Raw genomic sequence first — 20,119 nt, forward strand, 5'->3', positions numbered from 1 at the left:
GGCAGCTTCATCATACCAGTGTTTGCAGTGACAAGGACTGCAGTACAAGGGAATTGGCCACATCAAATTGGAGTGAAAAGGGGGTAAAAAGCAGGAGCTCAGAGGGCTGGGGTTGTCATGGCTTTCCACTCTGCCAAGGGATTTAAGAGAGGATTATGACGTTCCACTAGAGGTGGCAAGTAACATAATTTCAAGCAGAAATGGCCTCCCTCATTCTGCACCATTTCTCTGACTTTGTTTTCAGCATTTCAGCACTTCCTCATTGGGTGAAATTAATATTTTCCTTTTTCAACAGCAAGTAACAAAAAAGACAAATATCTAGGGAGGCTACACTCAGTAGCCAGTTTATTAGGTACATAGGCTAAATAATATAAATAGCTCTCTGTTGTATTAGACTGCATCAGTTAAAGCTAGGTGTCCCTAGTAAACACATAGCTGAGTGCATGTGTGTGAGAGCGCTGATATGTCTGTTCAAAATGTGTTTGTGTAAAGTTGAACCTCACCTGTATCTGTTTGAGCACTTTGGGTATGGGTTTACAGTTGAGTTTCTGACAGGCCTGCTTGTAGGAAGAGAGGATCTCCTCCACCGTCACATTCTGAGCTGCAAAACACAGAGAATTAAAAAACAAAAAAAGGTTAGAGTCACTTTTATTGGTTTGTGTCATTGAGGACATCTGCCCCTCTCTAGGAGGTAAATACACACACAAAACAATCAGACCAAGTGAAAAATTATACAAAGTACTGTATGTGTCAATCACATTTTCCCCTGCATCCTTTAATGTTGTTTAATATGTGTTGAAAATCTTGGTTTATCATATTTATATTTCAACATGATACAGTACAGCACACACTTACGTGCATTAAACCTCGTGATCCAATTTAACTATGTGTGACAACTTCAGTGCATGACGGCTTTCTTTTGATGGTTAATACTTTGCATAATAGGTAAGGAAGGTTGGGACATGATTTAGACAGACTTTTATCATCTCCAGCAACTTCAAACGCACCACAGTTCCAATATGATTCTGTAATACAAGCAAAATGTTTTTAATCCAAAGTGGCTGTGCTCACACTGCTTGCTGGCCCATGTTGTCATATCATTAGATTAACTGATGGTCATATATTTTGTACGCTCTGCAGTTCATTCAACAGGTTACTCGCTTGTGACGATGAGGTGCCTGTGTGAACAGTGCAACAAACTGAAATTATGTTTTGGGACAACCAACATTTGTAAAGCAAAACAAAGTATCTGAAATGTATTGGGCTTTAGCTGGATGTACCTTGATCTTGTTTCATATTAGCAAAGGATATCCCAACATGACTGCATTTATTATCGACATAATGATGTGAAGGGTTGGGAAACACTTGGAAAATGGTCTCTTTTACGTGACCTGTTGTGTGTCTGCCTTGGGGAGCACTCTCTTGACAGAGAGAATGAGAAATTGTAACCCCTTTAAGGGCTCCCCTACTTAAGTCAGCAAAAAGGAAGTATTGTTCTTGGTGTATGTGTGTGTGGGTCAGCCACCGCTACCATCCCAGACGGTTGCGGGGGCTAACTCCAGTCAGATGACTGGGCAACATTCAAACCCACTGTTCTGGCTGAGAGACTCTGCTGAAAGATGAATTGAGGCACTCGGGCAAAAAAAGACTTAAAAATAATGAAAGAAACTAAAAAAAAAAAAGAGAAAAATTATGGCAAGTGTGCAGGAACTCAGAAAGATCAGGACAAAAAATAAAATACAGATAGGATGATGTGCATTATACCAGCATTTTACTTATTTCAGTGTTCAAGTAGTGTACACAGACATATAAATTAGGGATGGGCCATGACTTCAATATTCGAATGGTCATTAAATTATGTATCATCAAAGAAAATCGAATCCAATCAAACAGTTTATGTGACCGAGTCCCATTTCATCCAGACGATCTTGCGGTGACCGGACATTAGCTAGAAGCAGCCTTAGGTACGAGCTGGGTTAGCTTAGCTCTTATCCCTGCTCTCTCTCTCTCTCCTCCTCCCAGGGGCGATCCCCCCTCCTGCTGGGAGTTGGGACTTGGTGGACGGAAAATGTCGTGGACAGCGATCGCCTCAAGGTCTGCTTTAATCAAAGCGCTTCAATGCTTCAATTAAATTCTGTACGTGTAACTCTGTCATAAGTAATTTCATAAGTGTTTCAGCATTAAGGGTGTAAAAAAAAAATTGATAACTGATAAAAACAACAAGGTAGTGAAGTTTTAACAAATAATCAAATAATTCCAAAAATCTTTGAATAGTGCACAGTGACTACTGAATAGTATTTTTGCTTGAAATGCGCATCCCTAATATAAATACTTTCCGAGTATGCGGTACATGCTGATACAGACAAACCAGTATCTATACTTCTACTGTGACATAGCTAACACATGAGCTAACACATGGGGCCGGTGTGTGTGTGAGTGCGTGCATGTACATGGGTGTGTGTGAATCTGACTTTGTGCTGCAGTCAGCGTTTCGATTTCTCTCTCCAAGGTGAGAATGTGTCTGATTCACTTTTCAGTCGCCTCCATCTTCTCTCCTCTTTGTCCCCCACTGTGTCCCCCATCAATTTAACTTCCACTCTCCAGTTCATTACGCTCCCATCTGTACAAGGTAGTGACTGAGCAGACTGGACTAACTAGCATTACTAAAAATGTAAAAATAACAAAATCTTTCTCTTTTGTAAAGATAGTTTCAGTAATTGCCTAGTCACATGACAACCTGCTAACATTGATAAGGTATAGGACATCGTCCTGTAGGCCTGAACTGCAGCAGCACCAGCAGTGTCTACATTTAGGTGGTTGAATCTGTATGTCTGTATGTTTGCATAAGCACAGGTCAGAGTGAATAACCTGCTGGTGGGACAAAGAGGCAGTTAAAAACCTGCATGAGCAGCCATGCAAGTCTGACCAAAGCTGGTAAGATTAGGATATTCTGAGTGCTACATTTAGTAACAAGATGCGTAAAATTCAATGCAAGTTCAATACATGCTCTCTACATCAGATTTATAGAAGTATGCATTCACTTGGTTCTATTTGATAACTTTAAATGATTGTGAAAGAGTGCACACAAGCACACGTCTGATTTTTCCTCGTAAAGTTTGTCATAAATGGTCTTAGATTTACCATTAATCAGATGTTCACATATAAACACATCTGTCAGAGAGAGCAAAATTTCACTCGACGTGAGATCAGAATGTTAATTGCTCATGCAGTGCCGTCCTCCTTGTCACTGCCAACTGTGTGCTGCCAGCACTGAGGGCGTGAGGTGTCGGAGGTTCATGCCAACCCCTCCAGTTCCACCCTCCACTCTTCAGACCTGACCAACCAGTAGGAATCACAGGAGAAGCGACTAAGATGAGAACCCTTTTCAGGCTTCAAACCTGCGAACAAGGCTAATGTTGGTTGCTGACCACATGACTAAACCAGTGGTTTTGCTACCAGGAATCGAATCCTGGATTTTTGTGTTAGATGGGAGCTTCGCTCACTTCACTCAAAAGCATTAACAAATTCTCCACCCTAAAAAAAAATTTCCTCACACTAATTGCTGCTCTAAAATGTGGCCAACAGCCACTTGCAGCACAGCACTGCTGTTAAAAACAGGGCAGAGTTCACGTTTGTACTAGGAGAGCCTTTCATTATCTTCATTACATCAATTACATTACATGTTCCTACTGCTAGTTTATGAGCGGGAAATAGCGTATGAATAGTTTTTGTGTGCATGCATTATTTATGCATTTTGACCCTGGCCTCAACTGTTAATACTCCTGCATGACTTGGAAATTAAGACACATAGACATTTTAGGTTTATATCTACACAGCTACACTTTAGGGTTGGGGCCTGTTCAGACACTTTGGTCTAACAAAAGTGATGGTCCCACTTTTTACGTAATTGGATGGGTTTCTTTTAGACATAATCTTTGACTTATTCTCTGAGTCTTCCACCTCCTTCAACTCTGCATCTTTGGTGTGAAGTCGCTCTATAATTGAAAAAACATGTTAATAACTTGCTGTGGTGGTTTCAATCATCCACGCCAGCTTCCAGGCTTTCGTTTGTAGAACAGTTGTAATTATATGACACTCAATTAATCCGAATTTATATTTGTGCATTAGCTGCAAAGGTATCTGGACACAGAACTGTGGATTTAGCCTAAATGACTCTGCTACCAGTGTGTGCGAGTCTTGTAAATTTGTACAGCACAGTTTGTGCGTTCCAGTGAACACTGTGTCCTTGGAAAAGTGTTATTGTGCCAAGTCGCTGTGGAGCAAGAGTGTGTGTAAACACTTCCTGAGGGAAAGGTGGGGTTTCAGGGTAGGGGGTGGAGGCCAGGAGGGTCCCATGCTTACTACACAGCATTTTCACACAAAACTCATTAATTAGAGAAAGAGAAGGTGAGGTGAGCGAGACGGACACCGAACACAAAAAGAACATGGTTATATTTGTTTTAATGAAAAATAATCTACTCACTATTGTATCGCAAAGCAATGAACACCGTGTATGGAATTAAACACCGCTGCAAAAAATCTATGGAGTATGGGAAAGTAGGAAATGGTGAAAAGGAGACAAATAAAAAGGAAAACCATTAACAGAGAGCTGACTGGGAGTCAAATGATTGGTGTTAAATAGAAGTTGGAGATAAGAGCTTCAGCCCTGCAGGATCATTAAGAGCAGAGCTACAGCTATCGCCTCGTTTGTGCTTGCTCCGTCTTTGTTTTACTGCACTCCCTCCAGTGCTGCTGGTGCATGTACGGAGGGAGTGGCGATGAGGAGGTACTCAGAAGGGGGAGAAAGGGAGGGTAAATGACTGCTCCAACCAACATATTTGAAAACCAGTCTTAGAGGAAGTAGAGCAGTAATGATATGCAGAAATAAGTCTGAATGCAGAGTGTGCAAAGAACTACTAAATCCACCTCTTCTTCTGAGAGACAAGACACTTAGCTAACGAGGTGAACAACTGCTCACTGAATATATCCCTGTCAATCAGATTAGGAGGGTCTAGCTACAGTCTCACATGCTCAAACTCAGGAGTCAGTCAGCACAGGGTGGTCAGAGTTCAGATGAAATTTCAACAGTTTAAAGCCAAGCAAACATTTCCTTTGTTGCACTGCACCATCTTACATTTGCCCTGACCATCCCTTTGACAGACAAAAACCTGCTCTTCATGTTGTACTGAAGAATGAAAGAAAGAATAAAGGGAAGGGCAGCTGCTTTAAAAGGCACCTTGGATTGGGACAGTACAGGAGAAAGACAAAAGAGAGCCTGCTTTGACTCAGTGAATCTGCTAATTGACACTAACAGGCAGCATGCCCCTTTTCTCCTTGTTATTGTTGTTGGCCACTATCTGCTGTGCAACAACACACACTAGGTCACTTGCTGCTGCCGCCATCGCTGAGCTTGTGAGCAAAAAAACACTGTGGATGAGTTCTTGACCACTATTATCTTGCTGGTGCAGATTAAGTGGAGCAAAGACAGTCATCCAACTAACATGTCAAAGTAATACACTGAAATGATTCAAAAACTCTCTTTATGTGGAAACAAGTGAATTAAACTGATCACTATCATACAATAACTCTCCAAACTGTTTTTCTCATTTATAACCCTCACATACTCCCTCAGGATTTGGATGGAGCTGAAGGTCGTCACAAGGAAGTCAATGCAATCAAGTCTAGATGGTCCCGTCATGACAGGAGATCTGGAAATTAGTTTGATACAATCTAGTTTGTTGTGGTGGTCCCCTAACTAGCGCCTCATGATTATAACAAATGTATAAAAAAAACATTTTTCCCTTTACTATGTTCAATAAACTGTGTCTGTTTCAATTCTACATTACGAAACTATGACTCTTCTGCATCTGTGCTACAGCATACAGCCTGTTGGATTGGTATCTTGGGGCGAGGAAAAAGTGCTGGCAACAAGGGAGGCATACCTGCCATAAATTATAAATCACTTACTTCAACTGGCAGAGCTGCAACAAGTACAGGCACATATGTTGAGAGGAGGGAGCAGTACTTAGAGTATGTCACAGCTTTCTAAACAGTCAGGCATTGAATGAGAGCAGATGTTCAGTTGCCTGAAACCTGCTACTTCACTTCCACACCTTAACTGTATAAAACCCCGGGTGAGGTCAAGGATATCAGTGAAAAAAATTAACATGTCATTTTACTTCAATAATGGCAGGCAGGCAGAGTAGAGTAGAGTAATGACTTCAAATGCCATATCTAAGGTTAAGGTTAATCTCAATATGAATACATTACATAGAAACCAACTTCGTGGGCAACACCTTTGAGTATAATGCAAGTCAATACAACATCCTTCCAGTTTCTGAACTGCTTAACCTGCTAAATAATGCAACCTAATTAAATGCTCACAAAATCTCATATCAACTACTCAAACCAATGTAACATTGTGTTATCTATTTTGCATTTTCAATTAATGCTGCCCAACAAGCCTCTTGCCATTCAAGTATGGCAACTGATCAAACATGAACCATTATTATATGCGGCAGCTAAAAACACAAGGCTTCTTCTCTCCTTTGTCACTGCACAACATCATAACATTGCTGCAGTCAAAGTCTATACCAGCGCCCACAAAAGGTCAGAACAGATCGACCCACAGAGTGCCCACAGTGTGAGCGTGGGCTTGAGTACCAGACTCGGTTTGTGCTGATTTTACTGAGACAGATGAGTGGACCGACTGCTTGCGAAACGGTTAACTTCACCTGCAAGGCTCAATATGGGAACTTTTAGTTACTTGTCCATTGTAAATGTTTTTTCAGAGCAGCTACATTTCAAAGGAAGGGCAAGAAGCTACATAATAAAACAGCATTAACAGGCTACAGAAAACATGTAAAAGGTTGTGGCATTTCCTAGTTTGTATAATGGTTTAGTTAAAAAAAAAAAACAAGCAAAAGAAATAGTAGAGTTCTGCCCAGTTTTTGAACCAATTCACACAGAGACAATTTCTACAAAAAGGACCATGACCTGCAGCATGTTTGCTAGATCTGAAAAGTTACAAAGAAATTGGGCGACACTGATAATTCTCTGGCTCCGGCTCCCCCGCGACCTTGACGGATAAGCAGTATAGATAATGGATGGATGGATGGATGATAGTTCTCTTTCACCAAACTTTTTGATCTGAAAGAACATGTTAAGACCTTAACAATGTTCCTATGACGTTCTTTAAACACACTTGATATTCAAAGCCAAACTAGGGCTTGTAAAAACATGTGATTCTCATCTTCCAAAGTGTTGAAAATGAGCTGGCACCTCACCTACCCAGAAGCTGCTGTCAAATGAAGGCGCTGAAATAATGTAGACACCCATCATCCAACGTCAGCTCCTGCTCCGTGTTTGCACAATAACTGATCATTTCAGAGATGCTGTTTGCTAGACAGAATCAAGGATGAACAGGTTATCTGAACTGTTGAGAAGGCAAATTTCTGTACAGGTCAAAATCTGTCTTTTTACTTGTCATCCTGCCATCCTTGTACCTTCATCAGTCCCTCTTATTCTTTGTCTAGTGGACAAAAAACACAAAGTGCAAACACAGTCTACAGGCCCTGTGCTTTCTCGCCTTACTCCAACCACAAGGAGGAAACAACCAAAGTCATGTGTTTGCGCATGTGAAGAGGAAGGGACAACACTATTTGCAGAGACAGACGACTGAGAGACTTGGCGCAAATAGAGAATTCCTTTGAAAACGTACAACCTGCATTATGTCTTGAATTTCCTCTGTTTGACTCGTCCGCAGTCTGGTTTCTCTAGTTGAGAATGAGACAGCAAACTCTGTACTTTCCAGTGACTGGGACGAGGTGAGGACTGTACCAGCCTGAGTCAACTTACTGCGGATAAACACCTGACCTGCTGTCTGCTGTCACACATCTGGAGCTGCATGGACAGCAGGGGTTTCAGCACAGAATAAAGTGAAGTCACAGAACAATTTGAGCACCTTGTTACAGCACATGCCACATGGCCACTGTTGCTGGCCCGATTTCACTCGGCGACCTCTGTTACAGTTCATTCTTCTCTCCCTCTCATTGTTTCATGTCAAGGCAAGGCAAAAAATGCCTGAAAAACAATCTTAAAAAAGGAAAAAAAAAGAAAACGAGAGAGAGAGAGAGAGAGGATTGTGGTTGGAAAAGGTAGCCTGTTGACTGACCTAGTTTAGGCCTATACTTGGACAAATTGTTATGTAGCTGCTAATACTGCCCTACAACAACTGACGACCAATCCTCTGGAGGGATTAGCACACTGATAGGAGGGAAAGTTAAATTCTTAAAGGATAAAAAGAGTAAGGTCTCTGAAAGTGATAAGTCACCTTTAATTGGTCATTTACAAAAATATTTATTAAGATAAAAAGCTCTGTAATGAAAGACAACGACCAAGAAACCAGTGTTGACAGGTTAAATGCTTTAAAAGGAAATTATTCCCAACCAGCAGTTCAAAAAAGGTGCCCCAGAAGGTAAGACTGGACACAGAGCACGTAGTGACATGCGGTAGACCGTGTCCAACTAGCAGTGCTTTGGAGTTTAATCCACTGTGCTTCAACATCCTCAGCAGTCTTTGGGTTATTTGTTGCTGTATTGACTGAAACCATTCAAGTCTTCTTTCTGTCTATATTTTAAGCTTGTGTTTAACACAGTGGTGGTTTTACCTCAGAAGAGTATAAGTGAATATTAGGAAAACAAAGACACACACTCACTTGCCAGTTTATTAGGTTTACTACTACTTTCATGAAGGTTAATATGTTCAGATTTTGTTGAAACTCTTATAGAGAGGTGTTTATGTGACTGTATGTATTTTTGGAAGATTTTTTTGTGCGGTGTTGCGTTTTGGGGATTTTGTGTTAATGTTGAACTTTTTTGGATTAAACAGAGAGGTGATTTGCCTACCCTCACTGAAATAAATGAAGCAGACAAAAAGGTAAAGAAGGATAAAGAAGATGAGTTTTGTCAGTCCTGCTGTTTAATAACTCAAGCATGAATGGGCAATGACCTGAAAACATAATATTTTGAAATTCAGCTGGCTCAGTGTGGACTAAAATAAAAATATGACTTACATTTTGAGAGACAGTTTGCACATGACAACAATGTATGAAAAAAACATGCAAAGCCTTTGGGCAAACGTCCAGAGAATCTCGATAGACGTGTGTTGGTGGTGGTGGAACACAGAAGTGTTGCCAGTTCCTACTTAACGTGCAAGTGCCAGTGTTCAAAATAGCCCCCTCTCCCAGTCTCCAGTCCCGTTCCCTACTATTTCACACTGCTGTGCTGTGGACGGTGACAGCAGTGTCATTCACACATGACAGCTGGCTGCATGGCTGGTCAGAGGTGGGGCAGAAAGGCAGGGACTGTGCTGCTGCTGATATGTGTTTGGATGACAAGACGGCAGCAGTCAGTAGACACAACAAAAAGAGAAATGTAAAACTTTTGTTTATATTCTCACCTAAGCCCATTTACACAACTTAAATCATACTGTACCAGCACAGGTCTGCACAAGGGCAACAGCAAAAAGTGAACAAAGTCTATTTGATGGCTTGTAATAATGTGGCTCAATGGCAATACTCTGCAGGAGTGTAATTATGCAAAGACTCTGGAATCTATTCCAAGAATCTGTGTGCAGATCAATAATTAACAGACAGCACTTGGGTTAGACTGGGGCAGAATCTGACAAAATTACAACACCTGCAAGCCCCAGGCTTGCCACAAAACACCAGTCCTCAACTGGCCTGCATGTTGTTGCACTCATACAACATTGACATCCTGTGTAAGACATGACCTCTGTGGATCAACAGTAGCCTCCCTCTTGGTATGATGAACTATGATGACGGTTAAAAAAAACGAAAAAAAAAACAAAACAGAGCAGCCATTTTAAACCATCTCCCACATGAAACCAGGCCAGCATCTGACAGAGAGAGAGAGAAAGCTGCCGGACCAGATGGAAAGTGACATTATGAGTGAACAACAGTTGTATGCTCTATTTTTAAAAGAGGGGGCATTTGTGTAGAGAAAGGGGGTAATATTTGTCACTTTGAGCCTTCTCAGGAGTAATAAGAGAACAAGGAATTTCTATTTGATGAGGACATAAAAACTGAAGCTGATATGTAGTATGTCTATTCTACATTTGCTATCAACTCCCAGCTTTGCTAGTAAAAATTACCATGGTTTAAGGCAACAGTGCAGATAGACACAAGGTTAAAGGGCAGGCTTTCTCACAAAGATACCGACAGATGCACTTCCTTCTCATATTTTCATGACTTCAAGGTGCAGCCTGTATAGTACAAACAGGCAGAAATGCATAATATATGAATGCACAAACTAGAGCTAGCCCAAAGGGCTGATATTATCTGCAGGTATTATCATATCATCAGCATGTATTATTGGTTGGAGAAAAAATATCCCAACACAGAAAAACTGCAATTTGTAAAGAATGTCATCATTACACAGTTTATCTAACTGACACCAGTGTTTACAATACTTTGCAACACATGGGCTGCTGATAGGAAGGGATGTACCAATCAAGCTTTACTTGATTTGAATGCCAAGTCCTGGTCAGATATTATCATAGATTATACAGCTACATTTAAGTACACAAGTAAAGTTAGTAAATCAAAAAGAAGGTATGCTATGATGTTCTTTAAACCAAAATCAGCTCTAAAACTACCATTAATATTACAAAGATAACAATGCCCAGAGATAGAGAATACTCATAGTAATAACCTGCAAGAGAACTAGAAAACTTGATTCAGTACAGCGTAGATCTTTGCCAGGCGCTCTCTGCTTAGCCCGACCATAACCTAAGCTAAACCTAAACCCAACTGTGGAGGGCACTGCTGAGGGAAACACTATCTGATGGGAAAACAGACTGCAACACAACACCTGTTAACATCAGCTCACTTACAGTGAAGATGCAGGCGAAGATAACAGAGACAAAGATTCATTCATGTCGTACTGAGCGTAACTTAAGTAGATCATAACATATCGAGTATGGAATTAATCTGCTGGTTCAAAATGGGACCAAACTTTTTTATGAATATCAGTATTTGAACCAGGACAAAAGCCAAAACGTAGCCTGTAACAGCAGGTAAAGCTTGTCTTTAGCATTGCTGATTGGTGGAAATGCCTTTTACTCTGTGATGCCAAACTGAAGAAGTTGCTGGTGACTTGCTGCTGCAATTGCTTGGTAAAGAAGAGTGAGGAGGCAGCAGTAAATTAATGTATAAAATAGTCAATAAAGCAGGTTTTTCAAAAATTATGAATAACCTCAAAAAATATTTGGCTGATTGAATAATATGTGGAGGTAAACTGCGGACCGACAGAAACTCATGACCAAATGCATGATGTGTTCTTTGCGAACATAAAAAGGTAAAAGACATTTTACCTTTATTAGAGGATATAAAACACTGTCAACACTTTGTCCAATGATCAAATATGCCATGGCTTGGTTAGATGATGTTGTTGTCTTTTTCTCTACTGCCCATACAGGCCAAGAAATTCCAGTACCTGTCTGCCTCTAGCACAAGCTGAACTAACTTCTAGGTTTTCAAAGCCTTTGTCCATTTTGTAAGCTGAAAGCTTTGCTTATCAGTATGTAACTTGGTCCACAGCCACAGCACATAACATTTCATGGGTCACAGAGCCTCTAACAAACTGGTGCCAAGTGGGCCTTGGGTCTGATGACATGAGACGGAGCTGCACGTAGGCCAAAGACATTGGTCACCTGCAGGATAAACATGTGGAGGAATTGTCTGCACTGCAAGTAGTCCGTTTAAACTTATTTGTACACAAAGCTGTATTACAATACAGCTGTAGTACTCTAGTTGTAGCACTGTAATTATTCAGATGCCGTAAAATCCTATATTGCATCATGACTTGACAAAAACAATCTCTCTGCATTTAAGAGTTTTTGCAGCGGCTAATAAAATATATGATTTAACACATGCTTCCAGTATGATCCAGTGCGTCTGTAATGATATGCTTTGCTGATAAAAGCCTGAGCTACACGTAGACTGACTGGAGAGGAGAAACAGGGGAGGAGAAGTCAAGGGAGTAGGGGAAGCAACGCAGCATGTTGGGAAGTTCAGGAATCTCAGGATATGATGCAGTATTTGCTCAGGCCTGGAGGGAAAGAACAAGCGTCCCTCAAGTCTCGACAGGGTAGAGGGGACGAAAAAGCTCTAGGAATGATATTATCTAACTCGGACCAAAATGGCACTGACATATTTTACTACTTCCCTTATGTTGTTTAAGAAGACGTCTTCAAATCTAAACTCTTGAGTACAGTATGACAAATAGTACCACGTAGCACTGCTACTGTTTTTTGTATAAATTCTAGCCTCACACATTGCATGCAAGCGGATACCATGAAACTGGCCGCCGTCAAAACTGGAAAAACGAGAGTGCCGAGGAAGAAATGTAACTCTTTATTTTCAATGGCAGCTTTCTGGACTCCATGAATTTAACTCCAGCTCAGCTCATCTTGTGACAGTTAATGAACCAGATACATGTTGCTTTGTGTACATTCAATACTCATCTAACAAATTCTTCCCTCTGCTCTTCAAGCAGTAAGTCATACTGTGCATGGATGAAGCTCCCGGCCCTATGAGCTCAGACTCACTTCACTTTTGTGTTTATGACAGAAGACAGAACACAGGAACCCAGAGAACCTGACACTAGATCAGCAGATAAAGGGCCAGGGCGGACTGAGGATCTAACGTGGCATAGTGCTCTTAACGAAGCATGAAGAGCCTTGGAGAGGAGATTCAGATACATTTCATTTCCTGGACTTTGCCTCAGACACACACACACTCTTAGAGATGTCTGTCCTATGTGTGAGTGTGTCCTCAAAGTAGATGGCAGAAGCAGGACAAAGGAAAATATATCCAGGTGAACTTTAAAGTTTTAGGAAGAAAGAGGTTATCACACTATTTAAAGTAGCTTATTAACATTTAACCTAACCTTTTAAAAGACAAATTCAAACAACCATTACAGCTTAAGCTTGATTAAAAAACATTAATATATTTAAAAGTAATCAGGTAGCAGATAGTGATACATCAAGATCACCAGAGATGTTTAGCTTTTTCCACAATATATTTAACTATATATATATATATATATATATATATATTGCGCATTACTACTGGTTACTTTGTGATTGTTGTGATGAAAGATAAAATTGTCGCTAGCTGTAAAATCACGCTTGTGAGTATTCTAAACTTTTATAAAGTGTTTTGGCATCTGACAAACTTTAATCTGTTACTCTAACTGAGATTTCATCTCTCACCAGTACTGAAACAACACACCCTCATTCGCAAAATTTGCAGTTGACACAGACGCTGCAGTGCCGCTTACTAAAAGTGGTCGAACAAAGAAATAAGCTGATTTACAAGTTATTTTCTAAGTCACATTACAACGACCTGTGTAGCTTTGTCAATCTCATCCATGCTTGTTGCCATTTTCTTGAGGGATTATCACATCCCATAACTCCATGCTTGTATTTCAAACCCAGGAAAGTGCTGTCAATGAACTCAACCGAGAACGTAAAGAAAGAAAAGCTCAAAATGAAATGGTCTGGAAGCGAGCTAACACAATTCACCAACCAACGAGAAGAAGCAGTACTAGTGAGCATGTACTGAGATGTTTCGAAACATTAAGATGATAAAAGTAAATTACTTCAGGCTGATCTAATCACAACTAATTCTATCAGATCAAAAGAGATTTTTTTTTTTAAAGAATGACTGTTCGTCTGATCCACTGAACTGAAAAATGTTCTAATAAATGCACCACAGTGTTTAATCTTTGCCTACATTAAAAACAGAACAGTCTGAATCACATGATTCTCTGCCATCACCTGTCTGTCTATCTCTATATCAACGGCACAATCAGCTGGACCTTTGGAAGGTAAATAAACTATACAGGATAAATGTCCTGTGATAAATATTCTGAGCCCACACTACAGTCATCTAGATACTTGACTGTTCCCGGCACCATGTGTTTCATAAGGCCCCAGAAATCTTGGCTAGCTGGGTTGGACTTTGCCCCCGTGGAGTTTGGCTAAAGATATTTCACGTCCAATTTACTATCAGACTGGCTGCCCGGCAGGTGCAGTGTGAAGGCACTCCAAACTGATACAGACTGGCACAGAGTATATTTTACAGTTACGTGTTGCTAAATATGTAATGGATAATTACATATTACATACACATATACATACTGAGTGGTGGCTCTGGGTGTTAATAGAATAATGTATAATCAGCTGAACACGAGGCTGCATTGTTTGTGCATATTAACCTTACTGCTTTCATGCGTCTGTCTGCTCCCCCTCCCCCATCTGAACATCTCGCATCACTGACCCTTGCCTTGGCCTGGCCTACATTTTTGGTTTTATACATCAGGGGAAAAAAAAACAGGACTCTCATTGGCTTACCCTTAAAATCACACAGGTCACAAAGACACCGAGGCTGTAGGGCTGGCAGTGTGTAATAAAACAATAAATAAACACAAATTTGGCATCTTCTCAGACTGCAGTCAACTGTGTGACTGTGTTGACTGCCATCACAGTACAGTGACCAAACACCAGCTGTCACACTACCACTGTAAGTCTCTTTAATAAATGATGCCCATTGTCCACACCGGATTAAGGAGCGTGTGAGTTATGGTCGGATCATACATGACTTACCAGTTCCTCCAAAAACAGCATTAAACATTAAACTACTGTATACTAAAGTCATATAACACTGAATAAGAGGAACTAGGCTGCAAAAACTTCAACAAAAATAAAATAAAAACAACTACCAACCAATAAAATACACTAAAATATGTCAACTAATCATACTTACAGTATTTTACATATGATGCTTGATTAAATTCACTATGCATGCTTACTAAAGCATGCGTAAATACTAATCAACCCTACTAAACACAGACCTACCATGTCATTTGATCTGGATCGGCAGAAAACACTATTGGGTTTTGCACGTACATCGATGCACACTGGTTTAGAGTGACATAATGTATATTGCTTGCTAAATTTGAATTATTTGTATACATCTGTATTTAATTTCTCTACTTATCTGTATCCTGTTCCCATCTATCTCTATTGTTTGGGCAGCTGTTGTGCTAAGATTACCTCCTGGGGATCAAAGTTTTATCTTCTCTTTAACACATGGCCTCTATTGTCAGAAACATGCACAGTATTACAAAGATGATTAAAGGTGAAAAAGTAGTTGGGTTCCTTATATCAACACAACAAAAGCAGTGCCATATCCTGCATGAGCTTCCTTTGGACATGTTTTCTCTGAACAAACAGGAACCTACTGTGGCAAAATGGCACACCTCAAGGAGTGGAGAGAGCCACTCACAATATAGCACGCAACACAGATATTTAGACTAAGAAATGAACTTCTGTTTGAAAGAGGGGCGGGATCACAGGTGCTGCCTGAGGACGACACAGCCTGTAGTGTCATCGTACAAGAGATGACGAGCCATGTAGAAGACACAAAAGAACAGTCGTCTCAAAGATCAGCATGTCGACACCCCTCTCATGTATCAGTATCAACATACATCAACCAATCATGTTGTTTTAAGACTACACACGGAATAAAGACCATGACAGGGCACATTTTAAACCCAATCTGAACAGAGTGAACTGTGTTTAGTCCTATGAGGATAAATCCTGCTATGTTGAACTGACATGTTCACACAGGCACAATAGAACCGCAGAATAAATAGAAAGTCATTCACACATACAGACATGCAGGAACAGACAAACAGTATTACCATGTCTCCAGGGGTCCTTGGGCTCCACGGCTCCAGAGACTATATCCTCATCTGAAGGAAATGTCACTCTTTTGCCACTTGGTTTGTGTTTATCGTCCCCTTCCTCCACAGAGGGGTACAGTCCTGCCTGGTCTGTGGCAGAAGCTTCTGTGCCGCTGGTCTGGCTTGTATCCGACAGGCTCTGTGCCGTGCTGCTGGCTGAGACATCCTGAGACGTGGACTCTGAGTCTAAAGTATTGTCTGAGAATGATCTGACGTTTGGTGATTCAGCCTCCAACACCCCACTCTCATCGAGACTCAGATCCACGCCTATGTCCATATCCCCACCATAGTCCCCTTCCTCCGCAACAAACTTTGCAGAATCAGTGTCCTTATCTTCCTTCATTTTCTCCTCCACAATATTGTCCTTGTGCTGCTCATCATTAGAAAAGATTAAGTCAGTGGGATTTACTACTGCAGGGGTGTCTTGGGCACCGCTCTTTCTATTTCCATTGACCTCATCAATCTCCAGTGTGTCTTGTGCCTGGTGGTTATCCTCCTCAGCTGCCTGAAGGTTGTCTGTGAGCTGAGGCATCAGGTACGTTTCGGAGGCCTCTGTGGGAACAATGCTTTGTTTTTCTGTGTTACTGTCCGTCATCAGCTCCGAGATCCGGGGGGTGACCCCATCTGTGTTGTTGGTAGTGTTGTGATCATCGTCCACATTGCTTTTTGTCTTGACATTGCACAAATCTAGACACTGCTCTTCGATATTCATGTTTTCATTTCCAGTGAAACTCAGTCTTTAACTGTGCCAGACAGCCTAGACATTTAGTTAAACAGTAACTAGGAACCTACTGACATGGATAAGCCCGTCTCTGGCCTTTGTCTCACAACAATATACGTAGATGTGCACCTATGCTGGTCCTTTCTTGACTAAATTATATTCAAGTGCAATCAGAGAATTAAACCTGTAGTTTGTACTGGTTTGTTGTACAGGAGGTGATTTATAGTTTTCACAAACCCCAAATCACAGGTGACTTTGGCGCAACCTTAAAAATGAGCTAATTAAAGTGCAATTTCATATAAATATCAATACAGGAAATGTGTGATACCAGTGAGAAAAAGATACTGGTTCTGCTATAATTTATATGCCAAACTAGTCAACTTTGCTCAATTATCACCCAGGGAGGCAACCACCACTTAATAATTTCTGCCAACCGTGTCCTATTGCTCCAAATGGGAACCGAAAGAGGCTCACTGGTCGTCAGCACATTGCCAGCAGTATTTAAGAGCACCAGGGCAGTCAATTGCAATGAACAAGTCACTCAGGGTGCCTCCATTACGCTAGCAAAGTGAGCTTACTGCCCGACACCAAACCGATTCATTTGCATGAATTTGAGCGAGCTAATGTCAGCTAGCTTGCTAAAGTTGTTGCCAAACAATGACGTCCAGGCCCGTGTACGGTCGCATGCCTGCTTCTTCAAGTGAGCCCGTCCGTTTCTGCCCGACAAAGTCCATTCTTCTGTGTCACGAACAGTATTTTAGCTCTTGTCTCACCCTCTGTCGTGGTGCAGCTCGGCTCGCATCACAACCCTCGACCAGCGGCAGCCAGAAAAAAAACAGGCGTCACACTCCGAGCAATGAGCATGTTTCGGGGGCTAACGTTAGCGTTGAGGAGAGCGTGCCGAGGCTACGCCTGCCGGTGCTAACACAGCCACCTATTGTGGGATTGTAAAGATGTTCCGACCGCACAGGTCTCGCAGGTTTCTCCCAACCCGGGAGAAGCACGGTGAGGCTGTTTTTGTCCAGCGTTACCATTCGCTAGCTTGTTGAAGTCCAACAACTGTTTGTTGTTCACACATCTGACGTCAGCACGTCGTTACCCAGCGGGGCACGTTCAGCAGACGCAGTGTTGAGGAGTGTTACAAAAAGCTTAAAAACACAGGACAATGTTCGAAGGTTTAACAGCATACAACCAGGGCTGGGTACTGGGTGATAGTGAAATATAATCAGGCCAGGGGAAATTTGAAAATAAAATAAAAAGATTTCAATTTTACATTTATTAAATTACTCATTTAAAAGACAAAGTATTATGTCGTAGAATACGCACCGTATACCTGTAGTCTGTAAGTGATGTTTATTTGACCAACTGAATGCAGAATAAGGAAAATGCCTTTTATTTCATGCTTTTTATTTGCACTGAAAAGGTTTTGAAATGTTTAAAGAGAAAAAAGATGTTTTGTGTGACTCATTTTTTAAAAGCATAAATTCCAATAAATGTAATGCTTGATCTTGGCCAATTAAACCTACCAGTTTTTAAATTGTATGATTCTGATGCCTTTGTTTATCTGCAAAGTAGTAATGCGAAATGAACTCGAACTAAAGATTTGTACAATACGGGGTTGCACCTGTTAGCATGCTGTATACACTTTGTTTTGAATTTAGTGTGTTAAAATTAATGTGCTAAATTACATATTTGACTATATCTACGGTATGGATTTGAAGTGTCTAGTAAGTTTTATATGCATACAAATCTTAAGTTCTCATTTCCTTTCATTAAATCAAATCCAACTATCTAGTAGCTGTGGCTTTACTGTCATCTTTGAACATTTTAAGGTTTCAGTGTTTCTCAGGCCTGATCCTGGTCACCCACCACCCTGCATGTTTAGCTGCTTCCTCTTCCTGATTCAAATGAATTATCTGCAGAGCTTGATGACCCGTTCATTTGAGTCAGGTGTGTTGGAGCAGAGAAAACATGCAGGACAGTGGGTGCCCCAGGACCAGGGCTGAGAAACACTGCTTGACAGAATAGTGAACCTAAACAATCACAGTTATGGTCTTTTGCCATCTTAGCTGACAATATTTGAGAACGCTGGCTTGAGCACAACCCTGTAGTAGTTTCAGGTTGCTCATCATGTCTTACTGCCAACAGAAGTGAGACCAATCCAAGGCTACGTTCAAGATTTTAGCACAGAATTTTAGCCATGTCCAAGTAAACAGCATTGGTGTCTTCTACCTCAGTGACATGGTTGCCTTTTCCAAATAGTGTGGATGTTAAGGGGTCTACATATTATACAAGCGCTGACAGAGTTTGACTTAATTCACACCAGTATACAGTAGCGTCACAGGACCATTGTTTAAAAGATTTGACGACAACATACTATATAGAACTGTAGGGTCACTTAACATGAAGCTTCCCAGGCTACAGGAAAGACTATGAAGCACAATTCTTCATTCAGAAACCTGCTCAGCTCTTTCCAAGACACATGAAAGTCCCTAGAAGTATTGAGCATTTTCCCTGAGACCATTGCCGAACATGTGACAAGTAGAAGACAAGCGCTTAAAACACACATTTTAATGATAAAATTTGGAACATATAAATTCACAATTAGAACTCTTGAGATTGAACATCTTTGGCAGAACTGTCATCTTTGGGTGCTTTGGTTTTTTTGGGGAGAAGACTGGCCTGGATATTTGGGATGACGCCACCATCTGAGATCGTGACACCTGCCAGCAGTTTGTTGAGCTCTTCATCATTTTTCACTGCCAACAAGATGTGTCGAGGAGCGATGCGGTGCTTCTTGTTGTCACGGCTGGCATTTCCTGCCAGCTCCAGGATTTCGGCACAGAGATACTCTAGGACAGCCGAGAGGTACACTGCAGAGCCGTTGCCAATTCGTTGAGCATAGTTGCCTTTCCTCAGCAGCCTGTGGATGCGGCCCACTGGGAAAGTGATCCCTGCTCTGGATGACCGGGACACTGAAGATTTTGTTTTGGGCACAGCTTTCTTCCCACGGCCAGACATCTTTGGTCTGTTGAGAGAAAGACTGATCATAGTTAGAGTGACAGATTTACAGGGACGCCTCAAAATAGATCCAATATATTTTTATATCAGACTAGAGAATAGTCATTAAACCAGCTGCTGTGTTTAAAGCCTAACATGATTTCCGGCCATAATGATAAATGAACATGTTTAAACATCACAATCAACACCATGTTGTAATGCATCACTTAAATTTAAGAATAAACAGCTCCTCTTGAGGCAGAAACACATTAACACTCACCAGTATTCTGCACTTCCCTCAAGTTAACTCAGCAGTGACACCACACAGACCACTGCTATATATGAGTCAGGTGGTCATTTGTTGATTGCTGACACCTGCCTCCTCTGCTGCATGGACCTGCCTTCATCGCCCACAACTGACAGGGTCACAGACTGAAAGTTGCACAATAACTGTACAAAAACACCTGCAGCTCTCAGATTTCCCTATTTCCTTTATATGCTTCCTTATACTTCCATGCAACAACATTTCAGAGGCGAATAATGTACTTTTTACTGCACCACATTT

At 41.1% G+C, this 20,119-nt stretch overlaps 2 protein-coding genes across 2 annotated transcripts in view; both read right to left on the minus strand.

Moving 5' to 3' along the window:
* The window catches only part of ppp1r37 (protein phosphatase 1, regulatory subunit 37), a 40,596-nt gene extending 22,994 nt beyond the window's left edge, over window positions 1-17,602 (minus strand). The window contains exons 1-2 of the mRNA XM_070829932.1: window positions 15,792-17,602; window positions 504-601 (exon numbers count right to left, since the gene is read on the minus strand). Of these exons, the coding sequence (XP_070686033.1) occupies window positions 504-601; window positions 15,792-16,545 (852 nt within the window). The 5' untranslated portion in view covers window positions 16,546-17,602. The remainder of the gene's footprint in view (window positions 1-503; window positions 602-15,791) is intronic.
* Window positions 17,603-19,112: 1,510 nt separating this feature from the next.
* h2af1al (H2A histone family member 1a like) lies at window positions 19,113-19,881 on the minus strand. The gene is made up of 2 exons (XM_070829023.1): window positions 19,835-19,881; window positions 19,113-19,582 (listed from the first exon to the last, which is right to left on the minus strand). The coding sequence occupies exon 2, from the start codon at window positions 19,573-19,575 to the stop codon at window positions 19,159-19,161; it is 417 nt and encodes a 138-aa protein (XP_070685124.1). The 5' UTR covers window positions 19,576-19,582; window positions 19,835-19,881; the 3' UTR covers window positions 19,113-19,158.
* Between the last annotated feature and the right edge of the window lie 238 nt (window positions 19,882-20,119).

Source organism: Pempheris klunzingeri, chromosome 4 (genome assembly GCF_042242105.1).
Source record: "Pempheris klunzingeri isolate RE-2024b chromosome 4, fPemKlu1.hap1, whole genome shotgun sequence".
Classification (NCBI taxonomy): domain Eukaryota; kingdom Metazoa; phylum Chordata; class Actinopteri; order Acropomatiformes; family Pempheridae; genus Pempheris; species Pempheris klunzingeri.

Bases quoted from the DNA above. Each gene is read 5' to 3' on its own strand.
- h2af1al (XM_070829023.1), bottom strand. From the start codon at position 19,575: ATGTCTGGCCGTGGGAAGAAAGCTGTGCCCAAAACAAAATCTTCAGTG.